Below are 22,916 nucleotides of genomic sequence, written 5' to 3'. Positions count from 1 at the left end.
GGTAATTTTGACAGAAATCAAGCTCTCCACCCTGTTTTAACCCATAAAGACCCAGTGCTGCTTTGGTTGCAGCTCCTAAATTAATTTCTCTCTCTATTTAACCTTTCTTAAGTGATTTATCCCCATTTATTATATTATTATCCTCTGTAATTTTGCATTTTTTACAGTGAAAATCAGGTATTTTTCTATATGTAATTCACTGACCATGTACATGTTCATTAAAGCACAGAGTAAATTCAAAGGTTATATCAAAACAGAGAAAACTGTTGGAAAAAGTGACTTTTTTCAGCAAAAATAATAATAACTGAACATAAACTAAGCGTCTCCATCCAATGTCATTGATCCAACTGCATGGGTTTTACTGGTGAATCAATGTTGCAGAAGATGACGGTGTTTCCATGTTCACTACAGAGCCACTGAACATCCAAATGGGTCATATCTGATGACCATGAAAAGATGACAAACTGCATTTTACTGGAAATATTTCAACATTGATAGGTTTAGTGGTTCAGAAGTTATTAAGCACTTTAGATCAGTAGATGATTTTGGTCTCTAGTAGCTGTTTGTCTTTATAGGTTAAGAAATGGCTGAATGATATGGTGTCTTGTCTGTACCTTGAATAATTAAGATACACAATATAAGACAACCACACCAAATTTCTTAAAATCTGGCGTCCTTTTATAGATTATATCAACACAGACAAAGATACAGTGTCAAGCTATAGGCACATCTAAGTATTCTGTACTGTACTACTCTGTATGGCTGTCTGTTTTCCTGCTATGTCCTCTGGATATAGATGACATTTTGGGACCATCCTTCGGACACACTCTGTCCACTTGCAGTCTTCACTTCATGGAAAGTTCCTGACACCTAATGAACACATTCACTACCTGATGAACTGACTTCCTGAAATCTTTCATGGACTGGCAGTCTTTGTGGTTATTTTGTTGTCTTGTTTTGGTTTATGTTTGGACTGTGCCTATTGTGTAGTGTCTGTACTTGTATCTTATGTTATCAACAAAAATCCTCAAAAAGAAAATACTTAATCATTTTTGTTTGAAGGTAAGTTTATTTCGAACAGACAATAACTATTCATTCATTCATTTTCTGAACTGGGTTTACCCTCACTAGGGTCACGGGGGTCGCTTGGAGCCTATCTCAGCTACTTATGGGCAAAGGCGGGGGCAAACCCTGAACATGTCACCAGTTCATCACTGGGCTGACATATAGAGACAAACAACAGACAATAACTAAATCAACAAAAAACAGTTGTCAACTGGAGCATACACTACAATCTCTGAAGACACTAACAAACAAATATCCATGTCCATAACATTACATGTCTGAAAGGGAGTAGGAAGAAGTAACTTATTTGTAGGTGCATTTCCAACAACCCAACAAATCTTAGAAAAGCAACACAATTAGCATAACTTACAGTGAATGTAACAGATCATCTCTATGTCAACCCTGCAATGAACTGGCAACCTGTAGGATGTACCCTGCCTTTGTTTGATGTAAGTTGGGGTAGGTGCCATCCCCTCCATGATCCTCCAGATGAATAAACAATTACAGAAAATGGGTGGATGGACAGCATAGTAACTAAGGAAACTAACAAAGGAAACTACAGAGGAATGATTCCCTGTTTTTGCCCTCTAGAGTAGCTGAAATAGGTGAAACTGAGAGTCTTCAGAGGGTCTGCAGTGTGGTAATAAATTGGAATTTGAGAGGACCAGTCCCAGCAGGAATATGTATTAGGTCTACTGTTTCCATTATTCACAGGAGTGGACTCATGGTGGAGTAATTCATTAGCCTAAACTTTGGATGATCTTGGTTTCTATTCAAGGGTGAGTTTTGCTGAAAAACAAAATTTATGGAATAGAAAATGACCATCATTCATTGTTGTGTTTGAAGTTAAAACCAAGCTTTTTGGACTTGGAGTTTTAAGTTTTGTAGAATGTAATAGACAACATTTTTCCTCGGTTAAATATTCTGCTTCTAAGGGGAAAAAAAAAACATCTGTTTGATTTTAGCTTCAGTCCGTAAATAGGACTCATCACAGCGGGGGGATTCAGGTACATCTTGCATAACAAATGAGAGGAAGAACAGTCTGTCTCCTTGAAGCCACATCAAACCCTCCTCATCCTCCTATGCAATCATGACGGATTAAGATCTCATAAAGCTAGGCATCCTTTCCTGTCAGTGATCCCAGTGTAGCAAATTCCTTCATTAACCACAACATCCACACTGTAACAGCAGCAGACCCTCCCTCTGACTACCTTAGATAAACATGGTTTTATTGGTTTATTTGCAATAAAGTCTGCAGGCCATCCTGTCTTTTGGAGGTTCAGGATAAAGCTTCTGACTTACAGGTCATGTCAGGGGACAGTTTACAAGACATTCAGGCCGTATGTTGTAAAGTGGCTCCTGGGTTATATATAGTGAGCTGGTCTTATAAAGTTGTGGCTTGGGTGTTTGCCATTTGCAATTACATTTGTGGTGAAAGGTTTTGCAAAGAAATGTCTGTTTGGAGGTGGCTTCACTTCAAAATTATCCTAAAAGGTTAAATATATTTCATAGGGGAGAAAAAGAGGTAAATTAGATAACATATCAAATAAACATAAAAATAACTTTTCTTCCAGAAATATAAAGAGGTAGTATATGTATCATGTTTAAGAGCTGGTCATTTTACAGACCGTTCTTGCCTTCAAATGTCATACAGCGGAAGAATATTCCTGGAAAGAGTAAAATGCTGTCATCAGAGTAATCAGCCATATAAATAACAACATATATCTTTTTAGACCATTTCCATTCATTGCTGACTGACATTTAACGTCTTAAACCTTTTAAAATGGCCTGTAATTCATAGAGGAAGTAGCTTCAGGGCCCCATTGAATGTACTGACAGTAACTGTGTTGACTTTAAGTCACAGAGGGAGAAAATGGAAAGGGAGGGATGCCTCCAAGGTGATTGTTCTGACCTCTAGTGACCTGAAGTCTGGCACACATCTTCTACATCCTGAAAACTTGGCTCTCAGGTGGAGAAAAATGCTGCTGATGAAGACAAACGCAGCTTTCCTGTTCTACCTCAAAACTTTCCTACATAAGCTTTATATGGAAGAGCAATACAATAATCTGAAATGATCATCTACAGGACATTATTTTTACCCATACAGACCCAGTGCTACTTTTGTGACAGCTCCCAAAAGATCTTTTTCTCTATATTTAACCCTTCTGAAGTGATTTATAACTATTTATTGTAATATTAACTTCTGTGTTTTGCTTTTTTTTTTTTGGGAAAAACTGGTATTTTCCTATATTTAATTCCTTGATCATGTAGATGTTCATAAAAGCTCAGATTAAAGTTGAGGGTTATGAAATCAAAAACAGAGAAAACTGAAGAAAAAGTGACTTTTAAAGCAAAATCTATCATTAACTGAACATAAACTAAGTGTCTCCATCCATGGTCATTTATCAAATTCCATAGGTTTTACTGGTGAATCAATGTTGTTCAAGCTGACAGTGTTTCCGCATCCACTACGGAGATTCCGAACGTCCTAATGGGTCATATCCGATGACCATGAAAAGATGACAAACTGAATTTTACCTCAATTATTTACATGTATTGATAGGATTAGTGGATCAACAGGTATTAAACAGTTTAGATCAGTAGATGGTTTTGGTCGACAGCAGATGTTCGGGTCTTTATGGGTTAAAGTGACATTTTATCTAGCTGTGTTTATAACTAAATGCAAATGTCTCCTTGAAAATTATTGTTTTAAAGAACTGCAAGATGTGCAGTTAAAGCAAATGTGCTTGTAAATCTGTGTTGAATGAAGTAGAATGTGGGGTAAAATAGTGGTTTGCAAACATGCCAGAAGTAGTTTAAGTCAGTTTCGTGTCTCCTCTGTTGTCACTCAGAGGATGTGTGTGAAGAGTATGTGCATGTGCAACTTTTTCAGCACATCTGGGAGGCATCAGTCACAGGTGTATGCATATTTCCTGCAAAGAGACTTCCAGCTCCACGGTCATTTATTACCCACACTCCCCTGTTATCGCTGTTGTGTTGTACTAAACATCCCCCTCCCCTTCAGAGACCCGGTTCTCCTGTGCCTCCCCCAGTCTCTCTGGACTCCAGCCTTATTTCCCCTTCAAGCTCCAGAAGCCAGTCTGAGCAACAGATCATCTGCTGCCCTCATCAGGACCTTGGAGCTTTTTCTTTTCTTTCTTTCTTTTTTTTTTTTTTTTTTTTTTAAATTTATGCTCTTCTTCCAGTCCATCTTGGTCAGAGCTAAATTTCAAAAGGTAGCGATCAAGTATCCACAGTGGAACAATGAGGAAAAACCTTTTGCAATGATTTCCGCTATTTTTCTACAATATCTGGAATACATAGCATGTTAAAAATATCTATTATTGACAAAGTTCAGAGATGTATAGAATTAGAAATATCTATTTTTAACATCCTTATTTCCTGACCCAATACTTGAAATTTTCCAGTCAGAATATAAGTTGGAGACAAAGTTTAAAAATTGATAAAAGAACTGTATTAAAACAAGAGGAAGCACATATTATACAGCATAATTCTTATTATGCAAGTCGATACTGTGATCAGAAGTCTGGTTTCTGTTACACTTCTGTTAAACAATCAATGAAAAATGCTTCATTGATGAGGAGCACTGTCCGTAATTCAAGTTTAATACAATCCAGAAACATAAATTGCCCTAAAACGACAGCTTAGTCATCCTGTTTCTTCTTCTTACTCTCTGGTGAGGTATTGTTTAGTTGAACAAAGTGCTCAGACATGGAGGCCAGAGCCCGGTAGCGATGAGAGATTGAATTTTTCACATCTTTGGGCAGTTCAGCATATCTGTGGTTGAGGAGAGAGCAATGAAAAGTATGTAAATAAGTTTTGATTCTAAAGAAAAATAGTGATAAATAATCTCTGATACCCAGAAAATGAAAGGAAACATTTCAACTATTTGCTTTAGTTTTCTGAACAGAGCTGCAATGCAATTCATTAGAGAGCTATGTGCTAAACTCTGGAGCCCCCTTGTGGATCAACTAGGAAATCACAATAAATATCCCTGCTTACGTTTTGTCATATCCGTTAGGCTGGAAACAAGGATCCCATCCAAAATCTCGGGGGCCTCTGGGTTCAACGATTTGCCCCTGAGAACACAAAGACAAATTAGTGAAAATCAGGGTTCCTACAGGTTTCTACAAGTTACATTTAAGACTTTTTAAGACCTTTTGAAGACTACTTAGAACAGAATTTAATGCCCCTTTCACGGCCATACTGGCAAAAATCCATGACTTCTAAAATTTAAGAAAATGTAATTATTTACTCCAATGCCTTGATTCTACCTGGGGGCTGCAAAGTTAGCAGTAATTGGTTCTTAATTTCAATATAAATTCTCGGGTTGGAACGGGTAGAACTGAGTAGACTACTTTTTTTGCAGCTTGGACATTTGACAGACACATTTAAACAGTACAGCAAACAAGTTTAGGGCAACATACAGTATCTCAAGACCTACCATATCAAATATAATACTTTTTAAAGACTTTATTAAGGTATTAAATGCAGATTTGTAAATTCAAGACTTTTAAGACTTTTTAAGAACCCGCAGGAACCCTGCAAAATACAACAACACAAACACAGAGTGACAGAAGCTGACCTCTGTGATTCCTCTGAAAAGCTGCACTTTCTCATCTTTTCCAGCACAGAATGCAAACGTGCAGAGAGCCCAAGCTGATTTATCTTCAAACCCTGCAAGAAGTTTGTACAGGCCTACGAAGAAAACATTCATCCAGTTTAGCAACAACAGATCCTGTTTTAAATGCAGCTCTACACACCTCTGCTTTGTTTATTGATATGCTTACCTTCTGGTTTGAGTTTATCCAGGAACCATTTTCTAGAAAAAACAATTATTTAGTGTTTTTTAGTATTTTTAATGACTAGTTACTATTAATATTTAGGACAAAGCAGGCAAATAGAAAAACAGAAATCTGATTTACTAACATGTATGGACCAGGCAGGCCTCCCAAAGCCCTGAAACACAGACACGTATCCTCCACTATAACTGGTCCATCAATCTGGAGAACAAACAACAAGAATACATAATGTAGGCATAGTCTTACAGATGAGTTATCATTAAAGGGAAAGATAGAAATATATGGAGTATGTTGGGCCACCAGAACAGCTGCAGTGTTCCCTGGTACTGATTCTGAATGCCTCTGAACACTTCTGTGAGGACAGATCCCTAATTTGGTGCTTTGTGGTTTTGGAAAGTACACTTTGTACACTTTGCTCTAATTTCTCCCAAATGTGTTTTATTCAACTGCTAGCTCTATTTTCACAGCTCAAAAAGAGGCTGAGGCTGTACCTTCTTGATCACTTGTACACATGCATCTCACTTTTTTTTTAAAGCACCATAATCTAAAACAAGTTGTAATTATATGATTGAAGAAAATGCCAATCACAATAATCTGTCAAACAAAGTTAACATTCAGATATTTACAAATTATCTTGTTATGATCCACCATACACTACACACAGGTAGAAATATTTTTGGAGGTTTTGCAAGAAAAATAAGTATGTAGGTTTGACAACCTTAAAATGATTTTCTACACCTCTAAAGTGATATTTCTATTAAGGAAAGATCTAATCAGAAAGAGTCTCTTGTAAATACCACTAAAACCACCTTACAAGGTTTCATTCACATCCAACCTATGAGATAACAGTAAATTAATCAATCAGTTAACAAATAGAAAATATTCCAAATAGTTTATTTACATTGTACTAAAATTTGAAAAGGGGTGTAGTATTTTCCTCCTAATTTCATATCTTTGAGCACTTTACACTTTGAAAGGGTAAATTATGAGGCATTTAATCAACATTATTTTAGTGCAATTAAAAACTGTTTTGATTACTACAAAAGCAATTAACAAAAAAACACCTGCATATAGTGACCTAACTGTCATAATCATCAAACTACTCAGTGAGCCCTTGTGCCTTATATGTTTCTATACAGTCATTATAATAACAATGTTTTCCTTTCAGTTTGTTTTACAGCTAATACACTTACATATATCTGTGATGACTGTGTAGTTACTGTACCTGCCATGCTGCTTCCTTGCACTTTTGTATGGAGATCTCATCAGGCTCTCCCTGGTATTCAGGTACTGGATGTGGAAATAATGACATGAACATATTAACTGAAACACATACATGTTTCTCTTCATCAGTGTACTTTTCTCTTACTTACAGTCAATCTTTTTTGAGATTAGTTTATAAGGAAACTTGTCTCCCAGAATCTGAATAACCTGAAAATGACAACCCAAAAAGAGACAAGCATAAATATATTTGTACTGATTTGTGCCAAAGAAACCAAGAGAGGTTCTGACTGCATTACAGTGTGCTCATGGACTATATTTAACATGCACTGTTAAAGGCAGCAAAGTGACAATGAATAAATGAGTGTGCTGGGCAGAAAAATACAGTACTTCTGAGAAATGTATGAATTTTACCTCTTCGAGTTTTTTAGCATTTCCAGTTACGAAAACCACAGATCTTCCTGCAGGTACGGCCATGATGGAAGACACCCGGAGGATTGAGAATGACGGACCTGGAATTTCTTCTTCTTCTCCTTAATGGAAGCAGCGCTGGGCTTTATCGCCCTCGTCTGTTTGTATAAAGTCAAGTGTTACTCTAAATAATTTAGCTAGTAATACAGACAGTAAAATAAAAATATATCACATTCATATATAGGTAATTTTGTCTAGTAATTACCAAATACCTCCGGTTAAAGAGCTGAAGAGCGGGAAACGAAATTATCCAAGGGTATCAACAAATCACAGAGTCCTCTGACAGCTGGAGCCCCGCCCATTGGAAACCCTCCAATCAGCGAAGGGTGCATCCTCTAATGACGTCCGGGTAGCGCAGCTTGGGAGAAGTGACATGTGGAGCAGTGGCTGTAAACAGTAACGTTAAAGGCTAATAACTGTGCAGTGTTAAAATATCAGAGTTTTGACAATGAGTCTGTTACCTCGGACGGCAGATGAGTTCAGCTCTGCAGAGTACTGGGAGAAGTTTTTTAAGAAACGCGGAGACAAGGCGTTCGAGTGGTATGGAGACTACAACAAACTCTGCGGCATGCTGCATAAATACATGAAAGTACAAGATAAGGTAAATATAACAGGTTCAAATGAGGGGGTAGTCTATGACATTTGGACATGTTCTTAACTATGGATAAGTTGGCATGGACCCATCTTTTCATTTATTTCTTCCTCTATCAACTCAATGATGTCTGGACTCCGGACATTTAAATATATTGAACAACAAATATATAGTATAGGCACCAAACCTCAGAACATACTTTCCAAGATTGCGAATTTCAGGAATTTTAATTTCTTTAACTGAGTCTTTGTCCTCAGGTGCTGGTGGTTGGCTGTGGTAATTCTGAGCTGAGTGAACAGCTGTATGATGTTGGTTATAAACATCTGATCAACATCGACATCAGTGAGACAGTAATAACTCACATGAGCCAGCGGAATGCTGAGCGTCGGCCAGGCCTCACCTTCCAACAGGTGGATGCAACCAAAACACCATATGAAGATGCCAGCTACCAGGCTGTCCTGGATAAGGGCACCCTGGATGCCATGGCATCTGAAGAGGAGGGAGCGCTGGCTAGGAGCATGCTCACTGAGGTAATATGTTTGTGTTTAACTTGGTGGACACTTCCTATTTGGTTTCTCCTCACAATAATTCTCTGTGTCTTCAGATGAGCCGTGTGCTAAGCATAGGGGGGCGGTATGTCTGCGTGACCCTTGCTCAAGAAAGTGTGATAAAGTTGGCTGTGGAGCATTTTGTTCAGCTGGGGTGGGCAGTCAGACTCCACTGCCTACAGGAAGAAAGTGGGAATGAGGAGGACTCTTTTGCTTTGCCTGTATTTGTTCTGGTCTGCACCAAGTTCCGTCAGCCGATGCCCATGCCTGTTCTGGAGATGTGTCTCGGGGAGGATGGAGCCCCTGCTCGACTCACGCAGGTTGCTGAGTTGTTGTCAGCTGTCAGGGAGCATCAGGCTTACTCAGTGTTGAGGAAGAGACTACGCACTGGTACAGATGCCACCTCAAACGTCTCACTCACTCTTTGTCACGTTAAGACGGGCCTTCCCAGATATACTCTCACAATTCAAGACTGTGCCCCAGGTGCCAAGGTGCCCAAAGCAAACCAGTTTGCAATATTTATTGGTAAGTTTTGTTGTCTTGGCATATTTCTGTCTTTGTCTTGATGTGATTTTTGCTGTATTATACTATGTGTATCTTATCTGTAGTTTTTTGGTGTTTGACTCTCTCTGCTTATCCTCTCAGTACCTCAGGGTAGTGAGACGGCTTGGCTGTATAGTTCCAATGAAGGACAACGACAGCTGGCAGCCAGTGCAAATTTTCGGCGCCTGGTTATAGTGGCAATGCACCGAAACCAAAATTACACAGACATGCCGGCTGTCCAGGCTGAGCTCTCTCCCATGGTGATGGACCTGGCTCCCCCTGGTATGCCACCTAACCTGCAGGTATAAATATTCCTATGTACTTCAAACAGGATATTAAGCTTTTAAATGCCAGTATAAGACCATATCCCATTAATTTCATCTCTGTCCCTACTCAGGTGCCGTTCCTGTCAGCTACAGGCGACTTAGGTTGGCGAGAGGTGGTCAGCAGTGGTGTCAGTGAGCTCAGTGGGGAGTACTGTGTGGAGAATGTCAGAGGAGAAGATGGTGAACTGTATCGCAGACTGGTGTTTTTGTCAAATACAGCCCTTATCCAATCAGAGAGCCGCCTTCTCTCATCAAATACTGGTCAGTCCATTTTCATGTTCAACTATACATTTGTAATACTGTCTTTTTTTTAGTCTATAATTAAAAAGTGTTTGTCACCGTCATGTATTTTTGCTGTGACTCATTCTCTGTATGCACTGTATCTCTGCTAAGGCGCCACACTTCTCTAATGTCAGAAAACACCCTATTTCACAATATTGGAAGTAGTGAAAAAAGTTCTAGTATCCTCCCCTTCTTCTGGATCCACTCCATAATTTAATGAGTTCATCCTGTCCCCTTCCATTTAAGCAAGCTTTAGGAAAATCAATGCAAGTTTTGTGTAATTCTGTCGATAAACAAACAAACCATCAAATAACCACAGGTCCTTGGCAGAAGTAAATTTTATTTTATTATATATGCAAAATGGTGTAATGGAGATGAAACAAACTAAGTACAGTAAATGACTAATTAGTAATTGTTACTAAAAGGAAATGTATGTTGTCCTTGCAGCATCAAGTCACAAGAAAAAGAACAAGAAAAAAGTCAAACCAACAGCTCCTCCAACAACCCCCTCCACATCTCTGTCTGTGGATAGTGGCTTCCTCTGCTGTGCTCATCATAAACTTATGGTTGCTGGTCTTTCCATGGTTGGGGTTGGGGCACTGCAGAACAAAGGTGTCTCATTATATGGCTTTCACATCAGTTCATAATAATATAAGGTATTGTTTTATATACATTTATGTGAACTCTCTTTAACTTGGTTTTGTTTCTTAGATGTGTCTGTGCTCCTGGTGGGACTTGGTGGAGGAGGCCTGCCTCAGTTTCTGCGGGACTTTGTTCCAGGAGCTAATGTTGAGGTTGTAGAACTTGATCCTGTTGTGCTGGAAGTGGCAAAGGAGTGGTTTGGATTCCGACCAGATGATCACTTGGCGGTGACACTCGGAGATGGCCTTGAACGCATCTCTGCTCTGGAGAAAGAAGGTCACTGAGGAAGTTTTGGGTAAAGTTGTGTCAGTGGTTGTATTAACCATACCACTGTTTTACTGTGGTTGTTTTTTTTCCTACAGGTGATCGCTTGTTTGATGCCATCATGTTTGATGTGGATAATAAGGACAGCACAGTGGGCATGAGCTGTCCTCCTGCTTCATTTGTAGAAGTCTCAGTCCTGGAGAAAGTCTACAAGCTGCTAAGTCCAAAAGGTACCTGTAGTAATTTATTGAACTCCAACTGTTCCAATATGTTTCATTTACTTTGAAATAATGAAAATATATGCATGGGGACCAGTCCAGGGAATAAGGGAAGTAGCAACTGAAATGTACCCCAGAGAAAACTCACAAAAAGAAACAGAAAGACAAAAAGAAAATATTATATTTTCTTACTGCATTACTCTAAGTGATCAAATGAAGGAGACAGGTTTCTACAAACCATTCAAATAATAAAACTAAATTAAAAGATATGCTAGAAACTTAAGACATACTGGAAACAAACTAGAAACACTTAAACATAAAAAAACACTCTCCATTCACGACAGAGTAAGTGGAAATGCCCCACTGGCACCAGCGTGGCCTACATGCTGATCATTTGCAGGTCAGCTGATGATCAAGTGACTGAGGGACAGAGTCAGAGCCAACACATCTGAAAATGCACCATTTAAAATAAAAAAAATACTGAGAACCCAAAGCTAAAAAATAGCTTTTTAGTAAATTAAACACTTAAAGATCCAGTGTATGTGATTTTAGGAGATTTAGGAGGTTCTAATTACCTCCGCCAAGGAGGTTATGTTTTTGCCAGGGTTTGTTTGTTTGTTTGTTTGTCTGTCCGTTAGTGTGCAACATAACTCAAAAAGTTATGGACGGATTTGGATGAAATTTTCAGGGTTTGTTGGAAATGGGATAAGGAAGAAATGACTAAATTTTGGTGGTGATCGGGGGTGGGGGGGGCCCACGGGGGGGGGGGGCCCACGGGGGGGGGCCACTGATCAGCCTTGGCGGAGGTCTGCGCTCTCCGAGTGCTTCTAGTTGCAGAAATGGGTTTATGTAATTTTAAGTTTTCATTATTGGATAAACACAATGAACTCAAAATAAGAATCACTGTGTTTTCATTACATTAGTAGGAGAGGGAGCAAGTTTTTGTCCATGGAGTCAACTATGTCACATGTTGCAGTTGACCAAAATATTCCTCCTCTGTTTTGTCACATTATGGCAGGAAACATCTTGCATTAAGGTGTGTTATTGTCTGTCTAACTAAAAAGTGAGGACTGGCCATCAAAAGAGAGAATGGGGGCAGATTCAGTTGGTTTCAGTTTGCAACTTCAGTGCTACATGTCACTAAATTTCACACACTGAACAATGAATCATCAATCACCTCATAAAGTTTTAATCCCCAAATTTCTATTAATAATTGATAAATAACTTTTTTTTCATTGTTTGTATAGCCATTTTTGTTTTTCATTCAACAGAACTAATAGCATCTTCAAAAACTAGACACACAGCAAAACATACACAACATACATTACATGAGAAATGAAAACATAGCATAATACAGGAGGTGACAGGTCAGACTTACAGTGAACAGGAGTCACATTTATGAATATCATTTAAGTGCACAACAGTCCTTTTAATAGGGTGGAGGAGAGGTCCGGTCCGATATAGTCCAAAAATGGGTGTCACACTGTAGAACTGATCTACACTGATCATGTATAATATTGGTGTGATATTCTAGGGGGATCAGTTCAAAAATTATTTTGCGCCAACCACAGACAGAAGGAATCTAGTCAGTGACCCACTGCAAAAGAATATTTTTACCTCCGCCAAGGAGGTTATGTTTTTGCCAGGGTTTGTTTGTTTGTTTGTCTGTTTGTTTGTTTGTTTGATTGTCTGTCCGTTAGTGTGCAACATAACTCAAAAAGTTATGGACAGATTTGGATGAAATTTTCAGGGTTTGTTGGAAATGGGATAAGGAAGAAATGATTAAATTTTGGTGGTGATCAGGGGTGGGGGGGCCCACAGGGGGGGCCACTGATCGTTAGTGTGCAACATAACTCAAAAAGTTATGGACAGATTTGGATGAAATTTTCAGGGTTTGTTGGAAATGGGATAAGGAAGAAATGATTAAATTTTGGTGGTGATCGGGGGTGGGGGGGCCCACGGGGGGGGCCACTGATCAGCCTTGGCTGAGGTCTGCGCTCTCCGAGTGCTTCTAGTTCCTAGCTGCAAATGTTAGAATATTATAGAGTCTTTTGCTGGCTGGTGTTTTTACATATTTACATGGAAGACCCAGGATCAGGGACATGGGGTCCGTTTCTATAGAACAGAATAGAATAGAACAGAATGGATTTGTTGTCATTATACATACGTACAACAAAATTAAAGGAGACAACTCTCTTGTGGTGAATAGTGCAAAACAGTTTAAAAGAAAAGTGTAAATATATATACAGAATAAAAAACAGGCATGTCAACCAACCAAGAAATGGTAGAGATATATATTCTCTCCATTTCACATACAATTTCAACCCAATATCTTTGAAATTTATGACAAGACCAGAAACAATGAGTTAAGGTTCTCACATCAGTTTTACACTTGAGACACAGAAGGGAAAGAGACTGGTTGAAGAAATGCCTGCGGTGAGGGGATATATTTAATCTGTGTAAAATTTTAAGTTGTATTGCTCTTGTCCGAGTGCAAATTGAAATCTTTTTTGAAAAGACCAGATGGTATCCCATGTTTCTTCATCTATGGTCACAGACGGATCCTTCTCCCACACACCTCTGACCCCCTGCATATCAGTAATAGATAAACCATTAAGTACACGGTAAAATAAGCTCAGAGATGCATTCAATTGGTGTTGAAACAGCATTTTCTCAACAGCAGATATTTCAGGTTGGTCAGTAAGGGTTGTGCTAGGAGTGATATGATGCCTTATTTGCAAAAAGTGAAAGAAATCTTGTTTGATCAGTAGTAAACTGTTCAAATGACATAAGCTTATCATCTGAGAAAAGGTCACTGAGAGATTCAACATTCTTATTAAACCATTATTGAAAACCAGGGTCTGAAGAGCCTGGGGGAAAAGTAGGATTATTTATTATTGGGGTGAACATGGATGTTATATTTGATCTTCCCTCAAGACAGCGTACAAGCCGCTATGGTTTTAGAGTGTTAATTGTTACAGGATTTGTACGAGCTTTAATTTCCTTAAAATTATTTAAAAATAATAAGTCACTTAGTCTGCACTGTGACAATGCTGTCTCAGTATCCATTCAGATTGAAGTTTTACGCTAAACCCAGTCATTTACAAATGTAAAATGGGCACAAAATTGATATATTTTAATATTAAGCAAGATAAATGATACATAACTTTAACAATAACTGTGTTTTCTGCCTCTGTTTCCACTCACCCAGGTGTATTCATCCTGAACCTTGTGTGTCGGGATTCAGTCTTGAAGAAAAACCTGCTGGAGCGCTTGAAGGGAGTGTTTCCCACCATCATCTCTGGAGATATCGAAGGGGAAGTCAATCAAGTATTGCTGTGTTCTCGGGGAGAAAATGAGATATCTGATACCACCACCCTCCAGTCTTTGAGCCAAGCAGGCAAATATCTTCAGAGCACACTCAGCTGTAATAGGACTGGAGCCATCCACAGTCCACATATAGATATTGCAGACTTGATAAAAGACATGAAAATAGTATGAGTGTACCTGTGACCAAAGGGGATGAAATGTGATGATTGTGTCAAAAAATACAGTTTGAGGCTAGGTTGAAAAGATACTAAAATCTTACATAAATGATCTGCTTTTGCTGGTATTGGTAATTTTAAGATGTTTGATCATCTAAAAACTAAAAATTGAAACTTGAAGTTCTGATTGATTTTGATTTAGAACTTGGGTAATTACAATGACTGGTCTACAAGTTTTTATTTATGTTTTTTTTTTTTTTTTTAGAAATGATCTGCCTCAGTGATTAAATGTGCTAAATCTTTTATACTTTAATAAGATGAATTGGGAAACTAATAACAAAAGTGCTGGTCAGCTGATGTTTTCAATGCATATGATAAAGTTCTGGCACGTGCAAAGCAGGGGGCCGGGGGGGCTTGAGCCCCTGCCGCTTTGATCCTCTGCCTGCAAGTGCCCTTTTTATTTGTTTTTTTTGTTTTTTTCGCAAAAAACTGCATGACTACAATTTTCGTGACTAAAATTTTGATCAATGATAACAAATGTTAAGAGTGGTTTAATTTGGCAGTCACTGGACCTGCTCATGGTGTCCTTTCATCTGTGTCACACCACACACACACGTCATGCGGTCTGGAGAATCAACGAGGAGGGAAGCGCCGTGATAAGGCACGTGAGAGTCCATCCTGCTATCTGCCCAAAACATTCACTGGTCGCTTTTGGTCCTGGTCCTATTCTTCAACAACTATAGTTTTGGGGCCAAAAACCAATCGTAAGTGAGTGAATAATTCAATATCATCGTTACGTCATGGAATGAGCTCCCAGACCAGCCCACTCTAACAGCTGGGTGCCCACCTGAGTCTGAGTCCTGCTGAAGCACTCCCACAGATCTGCTTCTGTTTTATTTCCATAAACTGTTGAGTTTTAGCCGCAAAATTGTAACACATGGTAATAGTCCTCACTTGCTGAAACAGTCATTTGTTCTTCAGTTTTCTCTGTTTTTTGCATAATACCTTTAAGTTTACTCTGAGCTTTAATGAACATCTGCGTGATCAGTAAATTAAATATAGGGTAAAGGAAGTGATTTACACTGAAAAATGCAAAACACAGAGGTTTTTATTATAATAAATGGTGATAAATCACATGAGAAACATTAAAAAGAGAGAAAAAAATCATTTAGAAGCTGCCATAAAAGTACCACTGGGTCTTAATAAGTTAAAATGTGCTGAAGTAATTAAATTCTGTTAAACTGATATAAACTTGCGTAAAAAGAAAACACATCCAAGTCGTCTTCTCATCCAATACCTAAAGCCGGCCCTTTTGGTGTACAAGAGTCATAAAACTCATGTAAAATCCCCCGACTCTTTCATCAGTGCCAACACTTTGACATTTCTGCTTTTGTTTCAGAAACTGCTGGATCGATTATCGTAATATCCGTGTTCGCCTCAAACATCTTGAGTGAATCTTATTTGAAATAACCACAAACCTCCACAAATATTCCCATCAACCTGCTCAATATTAAATGATATAACTATAAATACTACAATATAAACTTTATTATTATCATGTAATGTTAAATGGTTTGGCTTGGGTTAACACTTCCTCTACATGGTTTTTTCTTAACTGTGGAAAACCTAAATATCATCATAAATATGTCCTATAATGAAAAGAAACTAAATATTCAATGTTTCACTGTAAAAGTAGGTGTAAAACTAGATGTAAAATGAAGGTATTTCTAGTTATTAACATTCACTGTCATGCTTTTATACATAATGTAACATCTGTTTTTAAGAATTTGTCTTAGACTTACGCTGCAAAAATCCAAATCTTACCAAGTGTATTATTCTCATTTACTAGTCAAAATATCTCATCACACTTAAAATAAGACATAATCGCCTACAGAGTAACTTGTAAGGGAGAAAAAAGAACTTATTTTTAGACAATAGATCTAGAAAATCTGATTTCAAGAAATCTTACCGAGATAATTTTCACTTGTTCCATTGGCAGATTTTTTTGGTGAATTGAGAAAAAAAAAAAATCTTGAATTAAGCAAAATAAAAAATCTGCCAATGGAGCAAGTGAAAATTATCTTACTAAGATTTCTTGAAATAAGATTTTCCAGATCTATTGTCTAAAACCAAGTTCTTATATCTCAGTGAAAAGTTACTCTTTAGGTGATTTTGTCTTATTTTAAGTGTGATGAGATATTTGAACTAGGAATGAGAAAAATACACCTGGTAAGATTTACATTTGTGCAGGGTATTAACACACAAAAACTTCTACACATTACATCTGTATTTCCACTTCTATAGAAACTGAACACCAAAAGAAGCTTATCACATGTTCTATGTGATGCCATTTCACACCATTTTATTAAATATGAAAACAAATTCTTTCTTGTTCTTAAAAAAACATTTAATTAGCAAACTAAATACAACAAATGACAAAACAGTGGATGAGTATCCAGAGGAGAATGTAAAATATGACAAAGGGGAGTTCAACAAAGTTCACATTTAGAAACAAACAACATTATTAATCCACAGCATGTCAAAGATCTCAATCCCATTGAACATCTGTGGGATATTCTTGGTAGATCTGTGTATGCTCGGCGTCCAGCACCTGGCAACCGCCAGATGTTTATACAGGCCCTTCAGGAAGAGTGGGACAACATCCCCCCAGATAGGATCAGGAGGTGAATCCAGAGTGTGTGCAGAAGGTGCACAGCCTGTGTTAGGGCTCAGGGAGGACAGAACCAGGACTGAGGACATGGATCTGGACCATTTGGTCAATCTTTGACTTGCTGTGGATTAATAATGTTGCTTGTTGCTAAATGTGAACTTTTTAATTGGTGGTTATTTGTTTTCATGTGCCCTTTGGGAAGTTTGAGCCCCTGCCCCTTTATAGCTCTCTGCACGGCCCTGTGATAAAGTGTTATTATACATATATATTGGTTTATGTACATTTATACAGTAGATTTCTAAATCCTCCACAAGAAAGAACCTGAAAAGTGAATGTATTGTAATGTGCAGACAGTGTTTTGAAGTTGATATGGTAGCTCTGAGACGACATTCCTTTTGAGTAAAACCTATTCTTATCAATTCTCAGAATTTCACATTTTGACCCAAGACTGTATCTTGGAAACTACAGCCAATCAGCATTTTTGACTTAGTTTTTCCTTATTAGTGACTTAAACTTGGTTAAGTTTCACATCTTTTATTCTGGAGGCATTTTACTTGTAGACCAGTGTAATGTATTCAAACTAAAAGTACGTAGGAAAATCTTGTTTTTTTTCCAGTATAAATATATTGGTATTCAATTATTTTTGAACACATGATTAAAGACCATTTTATCTTCATCACTAAGTGTGCTGTTTACAGAAATGAACTCCACCCATGGATATTTTGTATTACAAATTGACACCCAAATGCATGCTCGGTGCAATAACATAAGAGGTTTACATTATTTCATCATTAAATTTAGCATTCAGTTTCCCTTTCACTTGCTTTGAGTTTCAGTGGGCTGCATGGTGCTTCACTCCCTCACTGCCAAAGAATGCTGCAGTGTTATTTACAGTAGATGAATCGTACACACTGGGTCCAGTTGCGATGTTTATAGGTTGCAGTGGAGCCCTACCCACAGCTGAATTTTAAATAGCTTTCAGACGAGGGCTGTCTTTCTTGGTGTTTGATACAACTTACTATATGATAAATGCTACAAACTTCGTCTGCCTTCTTGAAAGTGGGGAGGAGGGGTACCCACCCAGTTCGTGTTGTTGATTGTCGCGCATGCGCAGAAAACATAATTCCGTTAGCTGTCAAAGTAGTCTGTTTTCTTCTTTAACCGTGGACCAAAATGAAAGTGGACATCGACTAGCGTGTTAAATTTATGTCGACTTTAGCGAACTTCAAGCCGCGAGGTTTTTAGAGCTTCTAAAAATGCCTGGAGCGAGCTGGAATCTGGGACTTGGTATCTGCGAGTTCAAACTTGGACACTTACGTTAACGTTACCGGACTGCGTTAAAAAGCGACGACATTTAAAGTTTCTGACTAAAAAGTCAACACCGAACTCACATTCAAGAGGACTACACAGCTTTTTTCACTTTTTCTACGTTTTATACAACAAGGAAGACACAAAGAAAGTTCTCTCTAACTATGGTAGCTAACGTTACCTAGTCTCCTGGTGTAGCCTAGTACAATAGAGGACGGACAGGTTACTCGGTTGCGATGGGCAACCGCGGGATGGAGGAGCTGATCCCGCTGGTCAACCGCCTCCAAGATGCCCTGGGCGGCGTGGGACAGACCTGCAGCCTTCACCTGCCACAGATAGCTGTCGTCGGCGGTCAAAGCGCCGGCAAAAGCTCCGTCTTGGAAAACTTCGTGGGCAGGTGAGAAACATACATTGAAGTGAACAGCACATAGACTGAATACTTGGCTAGGTTTAGACATAAAAAGGATCAGCCTTTACATGGGTACATTACAGGTCAGTCCTGTATAAACACCTCTTAAACTGTATGGCAAGTTTCACACTTAATAAAACATTTTGTTGTGAAAAACTTAACACTTTCACTTTCAGAGCACATAAGTTTGCCACCAAATAAAAGGAATATACATCTGGCTGGCATTAAAAAGTATGTTTCACAACCTTGCAACCCAAAATCAAGCTAATACTTAATAAAAACACAGTCAGTTTTAAGCCCTTTATAAATGTAGACTTACTTGAAAGTAACACCAAAAGTATTTGTATTCATTTAGAAGTATATCACTGCATTATATTGCCTTTTAGGGCTGAGGTATGACAAATATGTAAGGATCAGTTTTCTATAATAAAATAAATTGTAAAGAATGAATAAAAAGAATGTACACCTGTCCAGCACTAAAAAGTATGCTTCACAATCTTGCAACTCAAAGTGATGCTCAACTTTAAAAAAAAAAAAAAAAAACATAGTAAATTTAAAGTATTTTATAAATTGAGACTTATTTGAAAGTGATTTAAAAAAAAAAAAAATGTGGAGAAGTATGTCATTGCATTATATATTTTGGTGCTGTTTAGGGCTGGGGCATGACAAATATGCTGTATTCCACTAAATTAAAACCATACCTTCAGGCAGCTCCTGTAACCAATAAGGATGTCCTATGGAAATCCTGTGACATACTTCATGGTTCCCACCCAGCACTACTGATATGGATATATTTGACATCCTCAAGTAGTGGCTGCTAGATGTGTCAGAGTATGTATGACAATAACCAGCACAGCAGCTTATCTGACACACTCTGTGGGTCTTTGTAACAAACTGAGGGTTGGCACAGCTCATGGAAAGTTGAAGTATCTTTCTTTTAACTAACTAGTGAGTCATTGTATCTACAAATTTGAGCTCTCTTGTATCATGTCTTATTGTAACCTTTAGGAGGTCTCATTTCCAAAAAAGCAATGCAGCCCACCTATTGTTGTGTGGGTGAAGTGTAAATCTAAGTAAGACAATGCTGCTAAATGTGTTGAGGGCTAAAGTACTTCCATCCTGTCAAGAGAGGAATGCTGGTGAGTAAGTCAGTTTTCAAGCTGAGACAGTGGAGCTCTGTTGACTGAAGGAGCCTTATGTATTGTCCATCGCAGGATGCAGTCTGGTTTGAAATGTAAAGCTTGGTCCTGGGCTCTCTGTGCTTGCTTTCAGACTATATATTGATATATTGTTTCTCACACTCCAGTTCTTTGTCTCTGCAGTGTCTAGTTTAAGGCACTCCACTGCAGGAGAGTGTGCCAGCTTTTATATCCTGAGCAGGATGCAGTTGAACAAACTTCCTGAATTTTTTGTAATAGGAAAGGGGATGTTTTCTTGTTGTATTTTTTTTATTTTGCGTATTTGTTTTCCTCACTAGCAACACTGTATTCCATTATTAGTCTTAATATATGTATTTGGGTCGATCATAGCTTGACAATAAACTACAATAAATAAATAATGAATCAGATTGTTTCATGTTCTGATTGTTTCATAGTTTTGTTTGAGCTGAAAGTATGCCGCAGCATCAAATTCCACTGGCAGTTTGCGTTTGTGTGTTCATATCTACACATCAGTCTTGCTTTTCCAACAGAGACTTCCTTCCAAGGGGTTCAGGAATTGTCACTCGCAGACCTTTAATCCTCCAGCTTCTCACCTCCAACACAGGTAGGCGTAGCATGCTTTTTTTAACATATACATAAATAGGCCACCAGGTGGCAGTATGATATTTGCCAATGGCAAAGCCTGATCAGGAATGAGGTGCCAGCTTTCATCTAACATCCAGAGCAAGCTGGTCCTAAAACCTTCTATGTAGAGAACAGTATTTGCATCAGAAGAATGTATATTCACAGTATAAATGCAATGCATTATTTTTTTCCTGCTAATTGTGTTTTCAGAGTATGGTGAATTTCTCCATTGTAAAGGAAAGAAATTCACAGATTTTGATGACATTTGTGGAGAGATTGAAACAGAGACACAAAGACTTACAGGAATCAACAAAGGCATCTCTCCTATCCCTATTAATCTACGGATTTACTCACCACATGGTATAAACCCAGTGTGTATTTATGTGTTCCAAATATAATTGTTTTTTATTTTTTTGACATGCCTACAACATATAACAGCTAACTCTTCTGTCATGTTTGCAGTGCTCAATTTGACCCTTGTTGATCTGCCAGGCATCACCAAGGTGCCTGTTGGTGACCAGCCTGCAGACATAGAGTACCAGATAAGAGACATGATCATGCAGTATATCTGTAAGGAAAACTGTCTCATCCTGGCTGTCACCCCAGCTAATACTGACCTTGCTACTTCTGATGCACTCAAACTGGCCAAAGATGTTGACCCACAAGGTAAGCATTTGTATGTGGTGGGTTTATAAATTCATCTTGTGAAAATATATAAAATTTAGGTTTTCATATGTAATTCCTACTTTAAAAATTTATCCTGTAAAACTAAAACTCTTTGTTGTTTGGCTCCTGTTAAGGCCAGCGCACAATAGGTGTAATCACTAAACTCGACCTCATGGATAAAGGAACAGATGCGCTGGAAATACTGGAGAACAGGCTGCTTCCCCTACGCAGAGGTGTGCAGTGTGCATTCATGCGTTTGTATGTTGAGCCATCGTACAGCAATGAAGTCATTCTACATCTACTGAGTTAAAGGATTTCCATTATTGTTGTACCACTAATAAGGATGGAAGTTGATTTGATTTGATTTAAACTATGACATTCTTGATGCTGTTTTTTTATTCCAATTTTCTTTTATCAATTTCTTTATTTCTCATGGTAAATATTTTATTTGGGAAAAAGTACACTAGTACAAGTTTTGTGTGTCAACTAACAGTCAGAGTCTGAACACATAGTAAAAACAGACTACAAACTGCAAGTTTCCAGCAGCATAGACTGACAAGTTTTCTGCCAGCATCCATTAAAAAGAATTACTTAGCTCTGATGAATCAGACAATTTGGAACACGTTCTTGATTCCCAGCCCTCACCATTAGCCAGAAACACCCTGTCGCTATTTTTCTCTCTTTCTATCCTTCCTAACGGATCCAGTGTAGAAAAATGACCATGCACTTTGTGTGACTTCCCTTGTTCTGCAGATAATCTTGTGCATGTATACTGCATATGTGTGAAAGAGATGACACTGATAACACTGTTGGCTGTTGGCTTTGTGTAACTTAAAATTAACCAAATTTTTTGTCTGTCTTCCAAACTGTGTATGTGTGTCTGAGAGAGAGAGCGAGAGGGAGGGAGAGGTACAGAGAGAAAGAGGGAGAGACATAGAGAGCAAGGAAAAAGTAAAGTCTTAGGGCAACGTCCACACTGGGTAAAGCACTACCAGGTGCTGGCTCCTTCACAGTGCTAATGCATTAGCTACGGAAGCCCACTGAAATAACTGCCTTAGTAGCAGAATAGAGCTGAAACATTAGATATGGAGCCTGTTGCTATTACATCTATTACTGTGTTAAATAGAGGATTATGCCTACTTTATACCAAATGCTCTGCTTTTGCACAAACACACCCATTTCCTGCTTGTATGTCACAGTCTTAATGGAACAAATGATCATCTGGGAAGAGTTCCCAAGGATACGTCAGAAAACATAAGTTGAACCTGTCTTACAACTGAGTCCTTGATTGTTCTTTTCCTTTGTTGCACATTGTCTTTTTTACACTGAGCACATGGTCTTCCTTTCCCTTTTCATCTCTTTCCTTCCCAGGTTACATTGGGGTTGTGAATCGCAGTCAGAAGGACATTGATGGGAAAAAGGATATTAAGGCAGCTTTGCTTGCAGAGGAGCAGTTTTTCCAGTCTCATCCGGCCTATAGACACATGGCTGCAAGAATGGGCACCCCATATTTACAAAAAATGCTCAACCAGGTTAACACATGCACATACCTGAACACAAAGTTAGTAGATTATTTTTATGTTTATGTGTTTGTGTGT

General features: G+C 38.3%; 3 protein-coding genes across 4 annotated transcripts in view; 2 read left to right on the top strand and 1 right to left on the bottom strand.

Moving 5' to 3' along the window:
• Positions 1-4,517: 4,517 nt before the first annotated feature.
• itpa (inosine triphosphatase (nucleoside triphosphate pyrophosphatase)) lies at positions 4,518-7,641 on the bottom strand. The gene is made up of 8 exons (XM_030132165.1): positions 7,524-7,641; positions 7,262-7,319; positions 7,114-7,178; positions 6,016-6,089; positions 5,877-5,908; positions 5,672-5,784; positions 5,089-5,165; positions 4,518-4,863 (listed from the first exon to the last, which is right to left on the bottom strand). Exons 1-8 carry the CDS (start codon positions 7,584-7,586, stop codon positions 4,731-4,733), a joined length of 615 nt encoding a protein of 204 aa, XP_029988025.1. The 5' UTR covers positions 7,587-7,641; the 3' UTR covers positions 4,518-4,730.
• A 387-nt stretch (positions 7,642-8,028) lies between these two features.
• Positions 8,029-14,532, top strand: mettl13 (methyltransferase 13, eEF1A lysine and N-terminal methyltransferase). Its single transcript, XM_030132159.1, has 9 exons — positions 8,029-8,181; positions 8,430-8,702; positions 8,777-9,245; positions 9,366-9,565; positions 9,661-9,850; positions 10,319-10,483; positions 10,583-10,789; positions 10,876-11,007; positions 14,207-14,532. Exons 1-9 carry the CDS (start codon positions 8,029-8,031, stop codon positions 14,494-14,496), a joined length of 2,079 nt encoding a protein of 692 aa, XP_029988019.1. The 3' UTR covers positions 14,497-14,532.
• A 237-nt stretch (positions 14,533-14,769) lies between these two features.
• Positions 14,770-22,916, top strand: part of dnm3a (dynamin 3a) — a 24,172-nt gene continuing 16,025 nt past the window's right edge. Inside the window, exons 1-7 of one of the 2 annotated variants that reach the window (XM_030132157.1) lie at positions 14,770-14,859; positions 17,402-18,856; positions 20,559-20,632; positions 20,863-21,012; positions 21,115-21,318; positions 21,453-21,551; positions 22,690-22,850. In XM_030132157.1, coding sequence (XP_029988017.1) covers positions 18,696-18,856; positions 20,559-20,632; positions 20,863-21,012; positions 21,115-21,318; positions 21,453-21,551; positions 22,690-22,850 — 849 coding nt within the window. In that variant the 5' untranslated portion in view covers positions 14,770-14,859; positions 17,402-18,695. Of the gene's footprint in view, positions 14,860-17,401; positions 18,857-20,558; positions 20,633-20,862; positions 21,024-21,114; positions 21,319-21,452; positions 21,552-22,689; positions 22,851-22,916 lie in introns of those variants that run through there. The other variant, XM_030132158.1, reaches the window with a different exon arrangement.

The sequence above is a fragment of the Sphaeramia orbicularis genome, chromosome 4 (genome assembly GCF_902148855.1).
Source record: "Sphaeramia orbicularis chromosome 4, fSphaOr1.1, whole genome shotgun sequence".
Classification (NCBI taxonomy): Eukaryota; Metazoa; Chordata; class Actinopteri; order Kurtiformes; family Apogonidae; genus Sphaeramia; species Sphaeramia orbicularis.
Note: the sequence above shows the minus strand (reverse complement) of the source record. Positions and strands in the feature narration are given on the sequence as shown.

What these genes read in the sequence shown, in the direction of transcription:
- itpa (XM_030132165.1), bottom strand. Translation starts at nt 7,586, where the DNA reads ATGGCCGTACCTGCAGGAAGATCTGTGGTTTTCGTAACTGGAAATGCT. An exon ending in AATCTCAAAAAAGATTGACT is followed by an intron (nt 7,179 to 7,261) that starts GTAAGTAAGAGA and finishes TTCCACATCCAG; the next exon opens with TACCTGAATACCAGGGAGAG. An exon ending in CCTAACGGATATGACAAAAC is followed by an intron (nt 4,864 to 5,088) that starts GTAAGCAGGGAT and finishes CCTCAACCACAG; the next exon opens with ATATGCTGAACTGCCCAAAG.
- mettl13 (XM_030132159.1), top strand. Translation starts at nt 8,029, where the DNA reads ATGAGTCTGTTACCTCGGACGGCAGATGAGTTCAGCTCTGCAGAGTAC. An exon ending in CCAGTTTGCAATATTTATTG is followed by an intron (nt 9,246 to 9,365) that starts GTAAGTTTTGTT and finishes TTATCCTCTCAG; the next exon opens with TACCTCAGGGTAGTGAGACG. An exon ending in CAAGCTGCTAAGTCCAAAAG is followed by an intron (nt 11,008 to 14,206) that starts GTACCTGTAGTA and finishes CCACTCACCCAG; the next exon opens with GTGTATTCATCCTGAACCTT.